Here is a 19,581-nt window from a genome sequence, read left to right as displayed (position 1 = left end):
CAAATGTATATTTTTTTTGTTTTTACTGATGAAAAAAGAGACTTTGTTTTGGTAGCTTCCATGTTTTTATAGCAATAGAACATAATATACTGTGGGCCTTGCAAAATCAGTCAAAATCCAGTTGCTTCAGTGAAAATAGCTGGGAGTGAATGAGTTAACTTTTGTTCAACTGCATGCTAGACTCCCATCAAAAAATTGACATTTTTAGACAAAAGTGCCAATGTTGTACTGTAACTTGCTACGTTGTATTTCTTCTTTACACTGCTGATGTGTTGAAGTAGGACGAGATGTTCTGCATCCGAACCATACTGATTGTGTGTGTGTGTGTGTATATATATATATATATATATATATATATATATATATATATATATATATATATATATATATATATATATATATATATATATATATAAATTTTCAGTTGCACCATGTTGCCTTTTTTTCCCCCATCAGGATTTGCTGAAAAGCTGCTTATCTCCTGCTGGGTGAGCTCAAAGGTTCTTTCCTTCCCACGTGGTTGATGTTATCATTTTACATGATGATGTCATCTTTTTGTAGCAACGGTTTTGAAAGTCACGTTTTGTAACAACATTCTACATGAAGCAAATGGTTATTAAAAAGAGATGAAGTGCGGTATTTCCGGAATTTTGCTCTAAGCTAAGCGCCCGGCATTCAATTGTAGACAGGAAATCAGTTTTTCCCCGACTTTGGATGTTCTCACGCAGGAGACACTGCACACATCCCGACCACGCGAGGTTAAAACAACTTTCTGAGGCGCTGGATTCTTGGTAACAATGAAGGCATAGACAGCAAGGGTGGAACGAGCTAGCTCGTCGGAAAAAATAGCAAACCGATTTCGAGGACTCTCAGCTAACGTCCTCAATGAACCAGGAAAGAGCCTGGAGCTACTTTGCAGGACGAGGTGGTATGGCCATCAAATAGAACCAACATGGTCCAAAAAAAATGACATAAACAAAAATCAAAGAAACTGAATTAACTGGATAAATTGAGTCGCTGAAACCTACTTGGCACACATGGCAGCAACAGCTGGTGACCCCTGAGGTCATTTTGCCATCTTGTTTAACATGCAGTCATGACAGATCCATGCATGCCGGTCATGCCTGTTCATTAACACATATTGTACGTACATAAAGTACATATGCAGTATTCACTCCCTCGGGGTAAGCTCTCTCAAATTGGCAAAAATAACAAAGTAAATCCCAATTGAGTAACAAAAGGCATGTGGACAAGCATGTAGATGTGAACTTTATGTGGTGCTCCACACGCTAATCATGCTTATTCATAATGACATAAGTGTACCTATTACAGCAACAAATGCAACTTTCATTAATATTTTGCATTTTGTTCCTAAACTTAATAAAAAAAAAAAAAAGGATCAGAAATCTAAATAAACATCATTATACAGTTTTATTTTTTTTCCCAGAAAAAAACAAACACTTTTGAAATATTGCAATTTTATTCATATATTTATTTATTTGCTTATAGAAAATTAATAGCTTAAAATGTTCAGAATATAGCATAATAATAATAATAATAATAATAATAATGCAATTTTGAATTTGAATATTACACTTTTTTTGCCCTATGTTATAGTAAAATGTGTTTAAAAAATAGATTAAAAAAATAATATTGTAATTTCTTTCAGAATACTGTATATCCCCCCCCCCCCAACATCATCAATTACTTCCAGAATATTGTACAATATATTTTTAAGGCTATTTTGCAAATCTATTTTTTTAATTAATTAAACAAGATAAATCAATCATCTTTTTTTCCTGAAAATATTTTATGGCATTTCGATTTTTAATATGATAACACTTTTTTTTTTGTCATAATAAAAATATGAATATTGCACCTGTTAACATTTTGAAACTTTTTCATATATATTTCATCCAAGGGATGAAAGCTTGGATTGTCTGCATTTTGAAGTATAAAAGTTATACTTTGAATTATGACTACATCACCTTGCTAGTTATGAGCCATGAGCTAGTTTGCAATAAGCCACCGCCGCCCGTCACAGAACAAATTCCTATCAGAAGTCAAGATACCACCACATAGTTTTTCTGACATTTTTTTGGGTGGTCTGCCTGCTGTGAGATTTTTCTAAAATCATTATTAGCATATTAGCATAATTACCCAAGTGTGACATTATCAATGTAAATTACCAATGTGCTTGCTAATAACTGTGGTTTTTGTTCATGTTTGTGTAGATTCTCAATCAGCCTGGTGATGGTAACTTGTCTGGCTGTTGTAATTACACCACCAATAGACAGGGGGCAGCGCTTAATAAGACAACTGTGCGTTTCAACTGTCCAGGTAAGACATTTACTACAACTTTAACATTTCTTATTCAAACAAACTTTAATGTTAAAATTAGATGTACAATATTATTGCTTTATTAAATTACTTTGCTTATTAATTACTGTGCATTTTACATTTACAACACCATTTATAGTACAGTAAATGAAAAAATATGAAACTTGCTATTTTCTATAACGTCTCATGTTATATAATGTAACATTGCGTGAGTGCCTGTTCTTATGTACATACTACCACTCCTTTGTTTTGTTTTCTCTGCTGGTTTTTACAGGAGCCTTCAGGCATCTCTACATGTGGCACTGTTGCTTCCAAACTCTTACGCAACATCCACTTTTCTGTGGGAAAAAAAAGCCCACTCACATCACATTTTTGTTGCTTTTTACGAGAGCTGCAACTTATTAAACTGTCGACATCTTATAAAATGACGACGGGGTATGACACTTGCCGCTTATTAAAATGTCTGCCGTGTTGTATAATTTCGGCAGACCAGCGTAGAGTCAAACGGATGTGCATAAAAGTCGTCACTGGAGCCCCATGATTCCATGCAGTGCGGTGTTATAAATAAGAGCATGTTTTTAATGTATAGCACTGAACCAAAGACGTACTGTATTGTTTTCTACATTGTGTCCCTTCCTCAGGCCAAAGTGGAGACTGGAGCTCCCTAGTGGTTAACCGAATAAGTGCAGCATAGGGAAAAAAAAAAGAAAGGAAAAAAAAAAAGAAAAGGTGGGGGCGGGGTTAAAGTTGGGGGGTGATTCCTCTCTTTTTGACAGTACTAGTTCCTCTTTATAAACCAAGACTAGAAATGACACTCATGGCTAATCCAAGTATGGCATGAAACATAAATTTGCATAAAATAAACAGGCTATTACCTAATCTTAAAAAATAAATAAATAAATAAATAAAAACACTTTTTCTAAATTAAATGCTGTTGAATGTAATTACAAATTTTAAATATAGTACCAAAATTAAACTTAAAATGCAATGTTATTTAATGTTTCAATAAAAATAAATATGTTCGTAAAGTAAATCAATCAATACAAACAATGTATTTGCAAAATAAAAAAATGACAGAAAATCGTTTAAAAAAAACAACTTATTAAATTCTTAAGAATATATTAATAAAAATATAATACTAATGAAGAATTAATCTTATGAAATTCACTTAAAAAGAATAGATACAAATAGAAAATACAACATTAATTAATTAATAATTAATTAACTAATTTATTTATTCATTTATTTAATTAATTTAGAAAAGAAACGTAAAATAATTAATAAAATAATAAAAACCACATTGTTGAGTCAATATTTCTAAAAAAAATAATGCAAAGGATTAAATAAAAAATATAACTATCTCAGTTACTAACCAAATCCATTATACAAATTTAACATTACAATTACAAAGTTTTTTTTCTCTCTGTAATAAATTTAGCTTCAATTTAAAGTGCAATCATACATTTTAAAATAAATTAAAATAATGATAATGATCATGTAACAGTTAAGTGACCTGCACATCTTTCAATCTGCTTTGGCCACTGCATGTGACCGTTACGCCACCTAAAGGTGACTTGAGGTATTTGCCATAGAAACATATTGTGAAATGATTACTGCTCAGAATAAGTAATTGTGTAATATATATTCTTATACATAGGCTAATTATTAATAGAGTTCCAGTCTGTAGACCAGCGTAGTGTTAACGAGTGGCTGTGTCATTTCCACAGTGAAATCTAATCTCCTCTGAGTGTGTTACCGGAGCCAACGTTGCCTGACAATGGAGCCGTGGCTGTGGAAGAGACACTCTGTGAAATATGCATGAGGAAATCCACACCTGTTTCCAGGTAACCCAGGCAGGCGTCCTCGAGCGTGACGCTCACTCAAGCTCACCGTGCGCGTGTGTCCACAACTTCACCGTTGTGGGCTCTCTTGATGCTTTTCTGCAGATGATGAAGGGGAAAACATAGGGAAAAAAGGACGAGGTCGAGTGAAGTCATTGCACGGGAAGTGAAGTCCAGAGCAGCGTCCGGCTGAGGTCAGCATGAATCCTTTGTGGAGCCTTTATAAGAGCAAAGTCATGAAGACGCTCAACCCGGAGTACGTGGACGACTCGGCTGAAGAGGTACTTGATGTAGAACACTTTTAATTGAGAAATCTCACAATAACACTAGGTACACTTGATGTATGAACTCAAATCTAACTTAATAGGACACAAGACACTTACCTGGATCTAAAATTATTTTATTCCATATATAATAATGCTGACTTTATTAACTCGTTTGCTCCCAATAACGTGTAAATACGTTTTTTTAATGTTCTAAGTGTCCCAAAGACGTATTTATACGTTTTTTTGTTTGTTTTTTTTATGCTAGAGCATACAGAAGGCTTTGATGAAGCTTCTCAACTGCAAAGAACGGTTGCAGAAATGGCAGTTATTACACAAACGGCCAGCAGGTGACAGCAGAGCAAAGGAGATCAACCAGGGCCATCTAGAAAAAAAGCTAAATTACTTGGAATTTTAAATAGATTTGTGAAAACTGATGAAACTTAGCTCTCTTCTAATGCTAATTGCTGCAAAACGGAAACAGATAGAAACATACTTTTTTCCTGATGAAAGAAGAGACTTTAATCTTTCTTTTGATAGGTTCCATGCTTTTATAGTAATAGAACACAATGTGGGCCTTGCAAAATCAGTCAAAATCCAGTAAAACAGCCGGGAGCGAACAGGATTGCTTCTGTGAAAATGGCTGGGAGTGAATGAGTTAATAGAGAATCCATTTAGTGTCATAATGTCCTGTGCAGTACCCAAAAGGTATTGCAAATAAAACTTAAGTTAAAAAAAAGTACAGAAAAAAGCTTGAAAATAATGTAAAAAAGTTGCGTACTTGTTTCACTTGCCACTAGAGGGAGCTGCAAGCTTTGTGAAACACTAGCAATGTATCGTGAGACTCAGAAGTGACCCACATAAAATGAGTGGCAAGAAACTGAATCCGACACACAGAAGCACAACAAAAGGATCAGCTGACGTTGCTTGGAGTGACGCACACCAGGTCAAGACCTCCATTTTGTGCGTGTGCGTGCGCTGGTGTGTGTGTACTCTTGATTTACATTGAGGAAACTGAATGAAACCTTTTGTCTTTTGCAACAAGCCTTTTTTGGTAAGTGGATTTTTAGCCAATCAGTCCAGGAAAAGGTGCAATGCCCCCCCCCCACCACCCCAATAAAAAAAAAAAAAAAAAAAGTCTCTTGGTTAATGGAATTTCACGTACTATAACTGAATAAACAGTCAGCCCAGCTACAAAAGGGCTTTCAAAATCTTGACCTTTTTTTTAATTTTTTTATCATCTTTACACGTTTAAAGTAAAGTAATGTTATGTTACATTCACATTGATGAAAATAATAAATAAAATCAGCTCGCACCCAAATGTTATGAAAAACAAAAAAAAGCAGTAAAAAATATCAAATGCATTTGGTAAATCATTTTAAAAGTAAAAAAAAAAATGTAGGTAACATTTCAAATAAATTAAATATTAAATTAAGTAAATAAATTAATTAAATAAAACAATACAATTTTAAATATACAAATTACTGTTTGACCATAAAGGGACAAATACATGATAAATACAGTCAAGTATTTTTTCAAAATAAATATATAAAATGATAATAACAATAATAATAATAATAATAATAATAATATAGATTTGACAAAAATGTGAAAAAAAGAAGAAGGAGAAAACAACCGCAATAGAGGGTTGAAAAACTTGGACCCGAACCCCCAACTTTACCCGAAATAGATTCTTTGGTCATATAAATAGCCTGCTCGGACTTCTGAACTTTATTGGTGTTTTTTCAGAGACACTTTAAATGGTAGCATGTTTGTGTTGGTTCCCATTTTTGCAAGAGTTTGAGTGTGATTGGTTAATTCTGAACATGGCCACATCCCCATTTTTGTAATTAAGTAACTGTAACTTGATAAGTACGTAATTAAAGCAAAGTAATTAAATGTCAGGAAAGGCCTACTAGAACATCTGAATTTTATTTGTGGTTAATTAATCAGAGGCTCTTTAAATAGTGGCAGATGTGTGCCAACTCCCATTTAGTATGAGTTTAAAGGTAATTTGGTGTCCCTAGTTATGAGGGTGTGTGCACTTATCTCTGCTGTTTGTTTGTTTTTTTTTCCTCAATTAAGTCATTTTTTTTTACATTGCAAAAACCTGCCATATTAACCGGGGTGTGTAGACTTTATTTAAAAATAAATAAATAAATACTTTGTAGGATATTGTAATTGTAATTGTTGGAGGTCAGAACACACACATTTGTACTACCTTTAAGATCCAGTGGATGGCAGTCCACGTTCAAATGTGACTTTGCACTGCTTTTGCGATTGTATTCAGGTGAGTGAGGTGGAAGAAGACATGATGAGTCCAGTCCAGCAAGATGAAGGCCAGAACGCCGTCTCCCAGCTGGCTCGCAAAGTATGTCACATGTCATTTCACACATTTCATATGTGAACATCTCCTTTGACCTTTGACCTCTGTGTGTCCAGATGCAGGGGGCGGGGTCCAAGAGCTGGAACAGACTGTCATCTCTCTTCAATAAAGATGACGAGCACCAATTATTGCAAGAGACATCAAGTCATCCCATCGCTGACCAGTAAGTGGACTATAACTGTGCATGTATGTGTATGAGTGTCATTTATATTTTATATATTTTTTAGATATGAAGTAGAGCAATATGGTAGTTAGAATAATGTATAAAATAAACAGAAAAATCATTTGTTTGGCTATATTGTATTTTATATATATATATATATATATATATATATATATATATATATATACATTATATTATTTATAGAATAGAATAGAATAGAATAGAATAGAATGACCTTTATTATCATTGTTTACAACGTATGTATGTATGTATGCAGTGTTTAATATTTGCTTAAATTATATTTTGGAAAAACAGTATATGAATGTATTTAAAATATTAATTTAAAAATCAAACATACAAAAACTCAATAATTTTAAACATATTCAATATAATGAATGAAAAAAATAACATTAAAACAAAACAAATCAAAACTTTGAAAACAACAATATAATTTATAAAACAATATTAAATAATATGAATTTAATAAGACAATTTTACAAACAAAAATATAAAACTTACATTTTTAAATGATAAAACTACACTTTAAAATGTAATTTGTGAAATAATGCAAAAGTAAAAATTCAAAATATTTACGAGTCTTCTATCTTCCAAAAAGAAAATGATTTTTTTTTTAAATCTGGACATTAAAAAGCAAAATAAAATGTTTAAAAATGCATTAAAAAAAATGCTTCATGACAATTAAGAACCAAATAAAATTCAAAATATTAAAAAATATGTAAACAAATCTAAAGTCGAAATTTAAGTCAAAAACAGAAAAAATGTCATAAAAATAATGAAATACTGTATTTAAAAATCCCCCAAAAACACAATAAAAATTATGGTAATAAACATAGAAAATTGAAACAAAAACATAAGATAAAGAAAGACAACTGACCATTCCGGGCCAAATTAAATACTGCTCCCCCCGCGACCCAACTTCGGATAAACGGTAGAAGATGGATGGATGGATGGATGGATGAAATATAAAGTACAAAATAAAATAGAAAACTGAAGAACATATATTTTTAACGTATTTTTGCAACATTACCACTAATTATGAGAGAAAAACAACAACTCAAGTACCTGATTAGCATATTCCGTGTATGTAATGTTATGTTATGTCAGTCCACTTGCAGTCAAGCCAGAGGAACCTTCCAGGCCCGCTCGCCGTAGTGCATTCTGGGATAGCTTTGCCACCAACTGGGCCGCCAAGAAGCAGGCGGAGTCCTCCGCCGCCCGTCAGGTGACCGAGGACGCCGAGGGGGCGAGGGTGGCGACCGAGGAGGAGGAGGGAGAGGAGGCTGCGACCGCCGGCCCGTCTGATGCGGTTGATGCGGACGGCGCGGAGGAGGCGGAGCCACGGCAGAGCGACGGTAACAACGGTTTCTCCAAATACGTCACGCTGGGTGGAGGAGCGGGCGGCGAGGACGCCTCCTTCAAGTGGAACTTTGTCACCAGCAAACTGGCTGAGATGAGGAGAGCCAGCCCGGCCAAGAGCAACTAAGAGGACGCAGATGAAATTTAGTCCCCCTCTGGGGAATTTCAGGTACTACAGCAGGTAAGAAAAAAAAATATGGAATTGTAATTCACTTCGTCTATTCAATGATTATTATTATTATTTTTTTTAATTAAATTTTTTTTTGGGGGGGGAATGTAAACATTTTTTGGGTGAGTGGATGGTAAATCTTGTTTTTAAAAAAAAGAGTAAATAAAATAGCATGTGTACAAATGAAATTTTGTGCACGTAATTATATTTGAGTGTGCTATTTATGTTCACAGTTTGTTTTTTTTGTTTTTTTTTCACAATCTCATACTGTGCTCCCCTCCTGTATGAGATGAAAGTTTGGGAATTGTTTTTTGCCCTCCCCTTTCCTTTAAGTTTTCCTTTTTGTCTCAGAAAATCGGGGTGCCATTTTGGTGACCTGTCAGGCTTCTATGTTCTGTCTCCCTCTGTTGGTATTTATTTTATTTTTTTTGTCTCTCATGTTGTTAAGCTCGTATCTCACTGGGCGCCGATGGCTCAAGAGCGTGTGCGCGAATGCTGTTTTTCCCCGTCAGGGACCGTTCAAGGTTGCAAAAAGTTGCAGTAAATTTGAACATGTTCAAAACTGTTTTAGATTTTTGTGTTTTTTCTTTGATTGTGTTGTGTATGATGAATTGTGTTGTTTTGTTTTTCTTTGAATGCCGCAATAAAAAAAAAGTGTTTACAACTTTTAGGAATGATTAAATGATGATACACCAAGTACAAAATTCTCCACGTTTTCTTTTCATTATTTTATATTTCATTTGGCTATGGTCTGTATTGTAAAGTTTTTTTGTTTTGTTTTTTTAAGTCCTTGACAATCTTATTCCTCGAGATGTATCAGATATTCAGTAGTTGATTCAAAACAATGTTATGTAATTTTCAATATTTATATATTGTGTTATTTGGCTCTGTTTTATTGTCAGGTTTTCAAATGTTTGTTGTTCCGTAATATGTAAATCCTTGTTGACAATGACGACTATGGTAAGGCTATGGTGACTTTGGCCACCAGGGGGCGCGATTTACCTTTACACAGTGTACACTAGCGCTATAGTCATCATGTCAACATGTCACGCAGCACAGCCAGCCATTGTGCTTTATTTCTTCCTGTATCGTGACTGTGACTGATCTGGAGCCAGTTTGTCCTCATTGATTGAATCGTTTGGAGCGGATCTGCTGCACCCACATCCTCTTTTCGCTTCCTGTACAGTCATCCCAAATCTGTGCTTCCTTTGCGGCCTCACATCCTTTCAAATTTGACATGGGAAAGACAACAAATACAGTATGACCACATGTATCCACTGAGGAAAAATACAGCAAAAATAATTCTAGTAAAGTCCCTGACAACGATTATGATTATAGGTTTGGTCCCATGTCACATCCAAAAGGTGTTTGTTTCGGTGCGCAGACTCACTCTGCAAACCTTTCCGCTAACTTCTGCGTGACGTCATCACCATGCGCTTGTTAAATGAGTCACAGGGGGCGGAAAGGTGTGAAAAAATGAGCTGATGGCTGTTTTCTTGTCCTCCTCATGTCTTGTTTTGTCTGAATAAATGCCAGATTATGAGAGAAGCGGGGAGGGGAGATGCACACGCGTGCAAAAAACCCTCGTATATGTCTGGTGGCGTTCAGGTATGACCGTGGTAGGCGTCTCTGTGGTGGTGACTCACATCACATCTGGAAAACACACACACACCTGCCTCAAACATGGCAAAAGTCATATTTTCTTTTTTGTATCATGTGTGATGGTAACCTTAGATCACTAAATGGAACTTGGCTGATTTATTACCACTATTAATTAAGCAATACCTATAAAATGCCTCTAGTTGGCCCTATGGTGTCCTTGGGTGGGTGAGTAGTTTTACCTTATTTTGGTTATATGCAATTTCTCCTCATACTCTGGCAATTTGTTCTTTTTTAACTATTGTGGTTGTATTCGTCATGTACTGTATTTCATAATATTTGACTTATTTAGAATATAAGAAATAAAATTATTTTGAAAACCCCTTTCTCACTTGCAAAGACACATGAAATATAATTAAAGATAAATAAAAATGAAAACTAGAAATACAGAAAAAAAATAGAACAAAATTTGAAATCAATTCTAAACAAACAAAAAACCTAAAATAATTCCTCTTTCTTCATGAGTAAGTATTCTTTATATATTTTTTTAAACTTTTGTTTGGTCAACACCTTTCCAACCATATGATAGTTAAATAATTTATGACATTTGAATGGTTATTTTCTTTCTTTCTTTTTTTATTTATTAAAACTAAAGTACTAATAAACTATAATAGTTAGTTACCATAAAATAAAAAAATAAGTAAAAGGAAAAAAAAGTAAATAAAAACAAAAGATTAAAAAAAGAAAACAGAATAATAGAACGAAAGAAAAATACCATAATAGTCTTTAATTTCACATTCAAATGATGTTGATGCTGTGAAAATAAGAAAATTAAAAAACACTGAATTGCACTGGTATGGGATCACATTACTGGAAATACAGTCATTAACAGCTTGCTGCCAGTTAGTGAGCTAACTTAGCACTGTCTTAGCTAGTAAGCCACCAAAAAATAAGTTAAAATGTGAAAACGAGTGTCAATTAATGTTGTTTTATTACTAATTTGATCAGGATTTGAAAGAGACAGAGACTGTTCCTACTCCCGAAACCACATTGTCTAGCTAGCTGCTAATTAGCAAGCTAAATTACCATAAGTGTCTGTGTGTAGCTAATAAGATACATACAAACAAATCATAGTGGTGAAAATAAGTGAAACTCTTGATGTTTTATCACTAATTTGATGAAGTTTTGAGTTCTTTCGTAATCCCGAAAAAAATCCAACACAGTAGCTAGCTAGCTACTAGTTAGCGTGCAAATGCTGCATTCGAGGATGGTCGGATGTTGGACATATCCGAGTTGGTTTTTGTACGGGAACGCCCCTTTAACTCGAAATTCACGTGAAAAATCCGAAGAAAAAAAGGTGGAAGTGACTATCATTGTTCTTCACTTTCTGAATGACAAAACAAATTTTGACCTCAGTGAAAACTACTATAGCAATTTGCTTATTTCTACTAGTATTCTACATAAGCATCCACTTACAGCTAACGTACGTGACAGTCATATGCCGGCTATCTCCCGATAGCGGCAATGCTGTCACGTACGTTGTGTTAAGTGGAGTTATGTCGAATACTTGTGAATAAGAAAGCTATCTAGTTTTACACTCGAGTAAATTGTGTTTTGTCATTCAGAGTGACGCCACATTGTAGTCCGCCCTTTTTTTCTTCGGATTTTTCAAGTGGAATTTCCGAGTTAAAGGGGGCGTTCCCGTACACACTTCCTGGTTTGAACTCGGAAAAGTCCAACTTCCGACCATCCTCGAATGCAGCAATAGCTGTGTGTAAATAATGAATGTGGGCCTACTTTTGTCAATGATGTGTGGTGATGTTTTTGGTCTTTACAGCAAACAAGTTAGTACAAGTGCACATTAATCATGTCACAAGCTATTATTTAAACGTAACACGTAGGTTTTACTTTTTATGATTTATATGTTTGAAGGGTGTGAATGAATCACACCCTGTAAAAAGCGTGAGTCAGCAAAATGCCTCTTCACTCATGACACACTTTTTGTCTGTCAGGAACGCAGATGTTTGTCTTCCCACCGTCATCTACTTTACAGCCCAAACTTTTCTACGTTCCCACAATAAACTGTGCTGAGAGAAACATTTATGACGGACAAACATTCAGGGGAGCATTTCAAAATATGGCTTCAAGCCAGCTTTGGGTTTCCAATGAAGTGTCAGGCCAAGGTTAGGTTTTCAAATTAGGGTTTCAGTTTTGGCTTTGAGACAATTGTTAGGGGTTTACAATGATTTTAGTCCTGTTAGTGCTTCTACACAGTGCAGTCAAGTGTTCTGAACTGGGGTTAGGGTTTCAAACACAGGTTATGGTGTCAAGTAAGGGTTTGAGGACTAATGTCCTCAGGATATTTGACGATTTCTGAATCTTTGCAAAGCTGCAATATATTTTATGCTACGTGAACCAACCAGCGGTTCAGCTCCATGCTAAGCTAACTCCTCTGGACACACACATGCACATAGTCTAAACATAGAACTACAGCAGATCATTAGAATGACAATCAATATGTTTTCTGTGCTCTCATTTGTATGTGTTGACTTTATCGATGATAATGATGGTCACCAAGTGAACTATTTGCTGAGGTCTTGCAACTGTCCATCACTTTTTTTTTTAAGTCTATTTTTTGTGTTGTTTTCTTCTTATATAATTGAATTTTATTATTTTTTGTTTTACTCTATTCCTGTATTTTGTTTTGTTTCTCTCTAACAGATTTTGTCATTTTTAATTTGATTTATTTAATTCTGCTTTGTTTCATCCTTGAAAAAAAAAGTTGTATTTCATCTTATTTCATCAATCATTTTAGTTTTAAAAATTCAATCCTATTTTTATCTTTTTTTCAACCTAATGTAATAATTTAAAAAAAATGATTGCGTTTTGTTTTATTTCTCTTCTTTTTTTCTTATTTAGTATATTTTTTTTATATATTGTATAGTATTTTGCTGGTTGTCAGTAATCTGCTGGTGCTCGGGTTACTGTTGCTACAGCTGCTGCTTTCTCTACATGTTGTTCTTTGCTTCTGTACGCACGCACACACACATGCACACACACACGTCGTGAGAACCAATGAAATGCACTTTGGAAAAGAAATAATCATGTCCCAGGGTCAAACAGTGGCCATGGTCAAAACCTTTATTGACAGTAGTGACAATGTTTAAAGTTGCATGCTTTACTGCCGCACAAGCGTAAAAGGAAGTTAAGCGATGTTAATGTTGAGAAAATAGGGCGGGAAACAAGCAGCTAACCACTGCAAAGTGTTAAAAAAAACAATGAACCAGTCTTAGCGTAAAATTGAGAAGTCTCGATGGCCCTTGTTGAAGATATCAAGCAGAAAGAAAAACCTACAAATGAGTCAGGCTTTCAAATTAGGGTTTCAAGTTTGTGTTGGTGACTTTCAGTTTAGCTTGCTAAGTATGCTAAGCTATGTTGCATTACATGATGCTACGCTATGCTACACTTAAGCTATGTTTCACTACGCTATACTACAACCCACTATGTTACCTATGCTACGCAATGCTACAATATGTGTTATACTATTCTATGCTACACTATGCTATGATACACTACACTGTTTTGCTGTGCTAACTTGTGCTATTTCACAGTTCACACTATGCAACAATATGCTGTGCTCCACTACACTATGCTGTGTTGCGCTATGCTAAGCTATGGTAAGCTATGCTATGTTACCCCAGCTATATGCTATGTTTTTATGCTATGTTACACTGCACTTTGATACACTATGTTGTTACGCTGTATGCTAACCTATGCTACGCTACACTACGGTATGTTAAACTATGCTATTTTACACTGTTACAATTTGCTGCGCCGACACGCTATGCTACATTATGTTCTCCTACACTACGCTATACTGTGCGATGCAATACAGTGCTAGGCTATGCTATTCTATCCTATCCTAACCACAAACGTGTCCAGTTTTTGTGAAATAAAAGGAATCTTCTTCTTCTCCTCCTTCCTGCTGTCGTCAGCGTCTCCCGGAAGTCTATTTGCGACGTGGGAATGCGTGGCGACAGAGCGCGCGGGTGAAAAGGTCCCTCGAGTGTCAGGCGGAGATGTTGATGGAGGCCGTCAGGAGGTCCAACTATTGTTCTGTGCAGATTCGTTTCTCCAGTTAAGTCCATAAATAGACCAGATTGGGGTCGTCTTCTTGTTTAACATTTGTATTTTAAACCTTCCTGTTATGTTGGGGGTCAAAAATGACAGTTTGAAATTCTACTAGTAAAGTTAAAAAAAATTTTTTTTTTAAATGTCTATCTATCTATCTATCTATCTATCTATCTATCTATCTATCTAGCTGCTTGGAGGTCTAAACATGAACTTGTAACTTCTACACTAGGTGGTCCACATGTCTTAATGTCATTAAATTGCTGCATATTTCCTGAATTTCATTTCCGTTTTCCAGACCAACGTTTCCCTCCTGGCTGCTGCTGTGCTTGCACACGAAACGATTAGGCTTAATTGTTTCGCTCCCGCAGCCTTGCAGGCGCACCTCACTCTCCAATTGCGCAATGACACACCTGGCGTCGGTCCTTGTTCCTCCCGCAGGACGTCGGCTCAGATGAAGAGGGTTTGACGTCTTGGTTCACGCTGCGCCGCAGGCTGAAGTAGACTTCCTGTGTATTGTTGCTCGCCGTGACAGGTAGGGTACATGGTTTCCTGTTTGTCTGACAGCCAGTGTGTCATTGAAATAGGGGATACAATTACAGTACATACTGCTTAGACTGATGTTTAAGTCTGGAGTTACTTCCAGTAATTTTGTGTACAGTAATTCAATTTGCCCACCTGTGAAAAATGCACATTTTTGTGATTCATGCAATTGACCTTGAGCATCACAAAATATTTATGGTGATTATCAAGCATGTTTTGGCTGATTTGCCAGTCAAATAATAGACAATGAGGTTTTTCTCAAGTAAAAAACAAAACAAAACAGTGTTTTTTGGTCATCATGTGATCATTTAAAGTCATAATGGCCTTTAATATGAGGTGCAACTTGGTATGGGTCATTGCAATACATTATTATTATTATTATTATTATTATTATTATTATTATTGGAATGAAAACAAGGCATTGTCTCATCTTATGGGGACAAACAAAACAAAATTATCATGGATCCAGAAAGTCCAAAGCAAGGCCATTAATTTAAGGTGTGACTCAGTATGGGTCAATGCAGTGGTATTTATTTATTTATTTATTTATTTACTTACTTACTTACTTACTTACTTACTTATTTGGGACAGACCGTCAATCTTTCTTCTCTCTCTTTTTTTTTTTATTTTTTTATTTTAAATCTTTTTTAAATTTTCCTATAAGATATTGACTTTCAAAAATGATTTTTTTCTTCATTATTAAACACTTTTTAATATGCAACTTTTTATCATACCAGGCAGTATTTTTTTCCCCTCAAATATTTCTTTTTTTTTTTTTTCTTAAAATACTACTTATTACTCAAAATAATACAACTCCCATAGTTTTATTTTTTATTTTATTTATTTTAAGTCCATATTTTCACTTATAACATTTGGCCTTCCCCCCCCTAAAAAATAGAACTCATTTGCCTTAGATATATATATTTCAGTTTCAAACTTTTTCCTGGAAAAATGTCACTATTTTGTTTCTTGTAACATTCCACCTTTAAAAAAAATACTACTTCTTTTTTGGTAACATGCGGCCTTATTTCTCAAAAGATTACTTTATAAAATGTAAAAATATTTCTTTTGTGAAGTTCAGCCTTTTTTTTTTTTTTTGTAAATAGTCTAAAACATTATTCCCCTGCTAATCTTTTAAATTGAAAAATAAGCCATTTTTTTAAACTTAGCTTTTTTTTAAATAAGCGGTTCAGATAATGGATGGATGAGTAAAGCCATTTTGTTATTGCTTCACTCTCCATAAGTGTCCATGAAGTGAAAACAAATTGCCCCGTTTTGCCAGCATACGTCACGTGACGTGAGACTCCTGCTGTGGTTTGGTCTCGGAGCGAATCCTCCGGGGAGGTCCGGCCCAGCATGGCGCCGATCCGCAGCGCCTTCGCTCGCCCTGGCGGCCCGAGCGGGCGCTGGCGGGGAGCGGCCAAACCCCAAAAGTGTGGTGAGGTCACTGACTTTGATGACGATGGAAGTCTGAGAAAGCGACAGTAGACAGACTGGCTCTTCGTCTTCATCTGGAGCCTCACGAGAAAAAGAGGCAATGCATTTTATATTTAATACAGAGCAGTGTCATTAGAACATTTCTTTAGTTTTTGTCAAGTTACTCGTCACATTTACTTGGTTTACTGGTACTTATTTTATTTCAGAAATGTCCGCTTTTTGTCCCTTTTCATCTCAAACCTCATATGAAAGTCTGATCCAGGACTCAGTCAGTCTGTCTGAACGCTCGTCGCGCCCCCAAATGGATTCTTCACAGAGATCGAAAGGTTTTCTCCTGGGCTCCAGGCACTAATGTTTTCATTAACGAGATTAGCAGCAGCAAAATGACCTTTGACGCAGACACGACATGCCAAACTCAGGCTTCAACTTCAGATTTCAATTATATATGCAAGATGTATTTCTTTAATTGCATGTCTTTGCTTGCGGCATCTTGCCTTGTTTCTCAAACAACAACTTTTTCCTGTGTGCATTTTATTCCTCTTAATATTCTGAAATCCTCTGAATGTCTTTTCAGACATTTTCTTACAAAAAAAGAAAAAAAAAGTTGTTTTTTTTAATAGAGTTTTTCATGTAACAGTCCCACTTCAATAGTAAAATAGAGTTCATGTTCTTCAGTTTCAGAATGCTTTTTTACCCGCATAAAATTAAGTAGTTTTTGAAAAATCTAACTTTTTTTCACATATTGTGAAATGTTTTTTAAGTATGTATTTGTTTTTCAGAAACCTGTCTTTTCTCATAACATGCTAACTTGTTTTTAATCTTGACATTTTTATAGTTTCCTGAAAAACAAAACTTTTTTTTCATTTTGTTCTTGAAAAATATAAAAATTTTTCCTCATTATTTTTCAAAATATTACTTTGTGTGTATTATGATGACAACTGAATATTCCTATATTCATGTTTCATTTTTGTTTATTAAGTTGTCAGCAAAATTTGTACGTTTAGATGCAGTATGTGATGTATTTGTCTCGTAATATTTGGACATTTTTGTAGGAATTTTTTTGTCTCTTACCATTATGTTCCCCAAATGTTTTCCACCATTGTTGTTTTGAATGTTAAATTTTTGAATTAGCAAGTTTCTAAACAGTCACGATTATATAATCATCATTTTTCTCTCTCTCAAGTTTCCCTTGTGCAAAACAAACAAAAAAACAAACAAACAAACTTCTACTTGGCCAACACAAGGCTAGTACAAGCTAGCATTTTCTGTTAGCATGTCCTCTCTGTGACCCAGAGAGGCTAAACTCAACAGTAGGATCCTTTTTTGTGAGCTAAAATATTATTTTTTGCTAAATTCTTTTGTTTTTCCAGCAGCTTAGCAGGATAAGTGTGGTATGTAGGACTCTTGATTTAACCTACTTTTAAGTGAGAACATTCTTCTTTCCATTAAATCCTCCTCTTGGGCGTTCTGAGCAGGTGAAAACAAACGTTGGGATTACATTGGTTGCTACTGTCGGCTCACTCTTTCCCGAATGCTGACATTGTCACAATTTCTTTATTTTCCCTCTAAAGAAAAAGAAAGGCTAATCCAGTTAGCGTGCTAGCATAGCTGTCGCACAGCTTTGTGGTGAGTTGCTCGCACAACCATGTAGGTCAACGTTTAGGGATACTTTGTAGCCAAAATGGTCTAGTAATTGTTGACTATTTGTGAAAATGATGTAATAGAAGCTAAAAGCGGAAGAGGAAGAAATACTGTATTGGATTAAAAACAAATTCAGTAGGTGATTCTTTTGTGCTTGTATGCTTTTGAATGTGCTCACACACGAACCAGAAGCTCCACAGTAGCCTTGTTCAGCCGCAAATATTCCGTTTCGGTTGAACCCACCTGCCAAATAAAGACAAAACTTATTCTCCCTGCTTTAATTGAACGTAAAGACACCCTGATCAGGTTTCCCACCCGGCCGAGACCCCCTTCATCCCCCCTCCTCTTGAAGCAGAGGTCACATAGGAGAGAGAATGCAATGAAAGGGTCCACCGGTGTGATTTATGACCCCACGCCGTCATAGGATACCAACAAGGGGATGGTTCTTGCTACTCGAAACCCTCCTGCCAACATTGGGAGTAAACTTTCAGCCAATTGAGGTGGAATCACTCACTTCCCCCACCAATTCTGTGCTGACCATCTGAATTATTGCGTTCTCCAGGTGTGAGCCATCTGTTGGAATTTTTGAGGGAGATTCTGACCCAACTGCTTATGTAAGCGTTCTCGTCGTACCTGGGACTGGCTTGTCAGTTGTTTGGTCTGCTTCATATCAAGCCCGCAAGCCAAGGCCTGATTTTTGTAGCCTTAACATTTTTTCATCAGTCTTAGCTTATAGTTTTAATCCTGATTTTCACATAAATGTTACAAAGAAATGTGGCTGTAGTAGCCAACCACAATTTCATTAAGTCACCTAAAGACATGTTTCCACCAAAGTGGTTTGGTTCGGTTCAGTTTGATGTAGTACAGTTTAGTAAGAGTGTGAATCAACAAACCGGACGCACTACAGATCGGACTTGTTTCATTTCAAAGTCCGCAAATGGATCTGGTGGTCAGCTCAACCTCCCTCACATCAAAACTGGGAAGTCTAAAATCCACAGCCTCCGTCAAGTTCCTACCTCAAAGTATCAACTTCAAAAATCAAACTACTGGAATTCTTCTTGGTTCCTGAGGACCTTTTCCAGTAGGATCTTGATCTCTACTACTGGGCTATCCCTAAACTCCAAAGTGTGTCTGTCCCTGAAGCCATGAAGCCAACATAGACATCGCCAGTCTGCTGCAGCTACCGGTGCAGAAGAACTAGGCCAGATTTGACACACTTCAGGGGGCATACTAACCCTGACACACATGATGTTGACTCTTCAGAGAAAGGAAAGCAAGAAAAACCCTGTGACAGAATACATGGATACAGTTTGAGGTCACTTGGATGTATGTAAACTGGGCTGTTGGATGCGTGCCACCAAAAAGTGGAAAATGAATGACAAATGGATTCCAGAGGCTTTTCTAATTAGCGTCGTCATAATTGGGTCAGGTTGTAGGTCTTTGGACCTCCCGTAGAGATTTTACGTGAATGAAAACCCACATCAGCAGCCTCACGTGGTTTGTTGCAGACTTTTTTTAGGGTGTTTCTGTTCCGTCTGACTTTGCTTGCTCAGCACTTCCCTGATCCTGTCCATCCCTACAATTATACAACGAGAATTGTCCTCTGCCAACTGGTGTCTTGTTTATTTCAGGGTAGCAGACACTAGACGAAGAAAAGACGGGAGGGGAGAGTAGCCAAACCCAAAACATGA

General features: G+C 35.8%; 1 protein-coding gene across 3 annotated transcripts in view; it reads left to right on the top strand.

The window, feature by feature from the left end:
* The window catches only part of LOC144022487 (uncharacterized protein C1orf232), a 67,418-nt gene that overhangs the window by 11,810 nt on the left and 36,027 nt on the right, over positions 1-19,581 (top strand). Inside the window, exons 2-10 of one of the 3 annotated variants that reach the window (XR_013284336.1) lie at positions 457-488; positions 2,235-2,340; positions 4,068-4,184; positions 4,287-4,462; positions 6,735-6,815; positions 6,887-6,993; positions 8,119-10,147; positions 14,134-14,275; positions 14,568-14,804. Coding sequence is in view for 1 of the 3 variants with exons in the window: in XM_077527336.1 (XP_077383462.1) it covers positions 4,382-4,462; positions 6,735-6,815; positions 6,887-6,993; positions 8,119-8,497 (648 nt within the window). In the remaining 2 variants the exon portion in view is untranslated. Of the gene's footprint in view, positions 1-456; positions 489-2,234; positions 2,341-4,067; positions 4,185-4,286; positions 4,463-6,734; positions 6,816-6,886; positions 6,994-8,118; positions 10,235-14,133; positions 14,276-14,567; positions 14,805-19,581 lie in introns of those variants that run through there. The other 2 variants (XR_013284337.1, XM_077527336.1) reach the window with 2 other exon arrangements.

The sequence above is a fragment of the Festucalex cinctus genome, chromosome 7 (genome assembly GCF_051991245.1).
Source record: "Festucalex cinctus isolate MCC-2025b chromosome 7, RoL_Fcin_1.0, whole genome shotgun sequence".
Taxonomy (NCBI): domain Eukaryota; kingdom Metazoa; phylum Chordata; class Actinopteri; order Syngnathiformes; family Syngnathidae; genus Festucalex; species Festucalex cinctus.
Note: the sequence above shows the minus strand (reverse complement) of the source record. Positions and strands in the feature narration are given on the sequence as shown.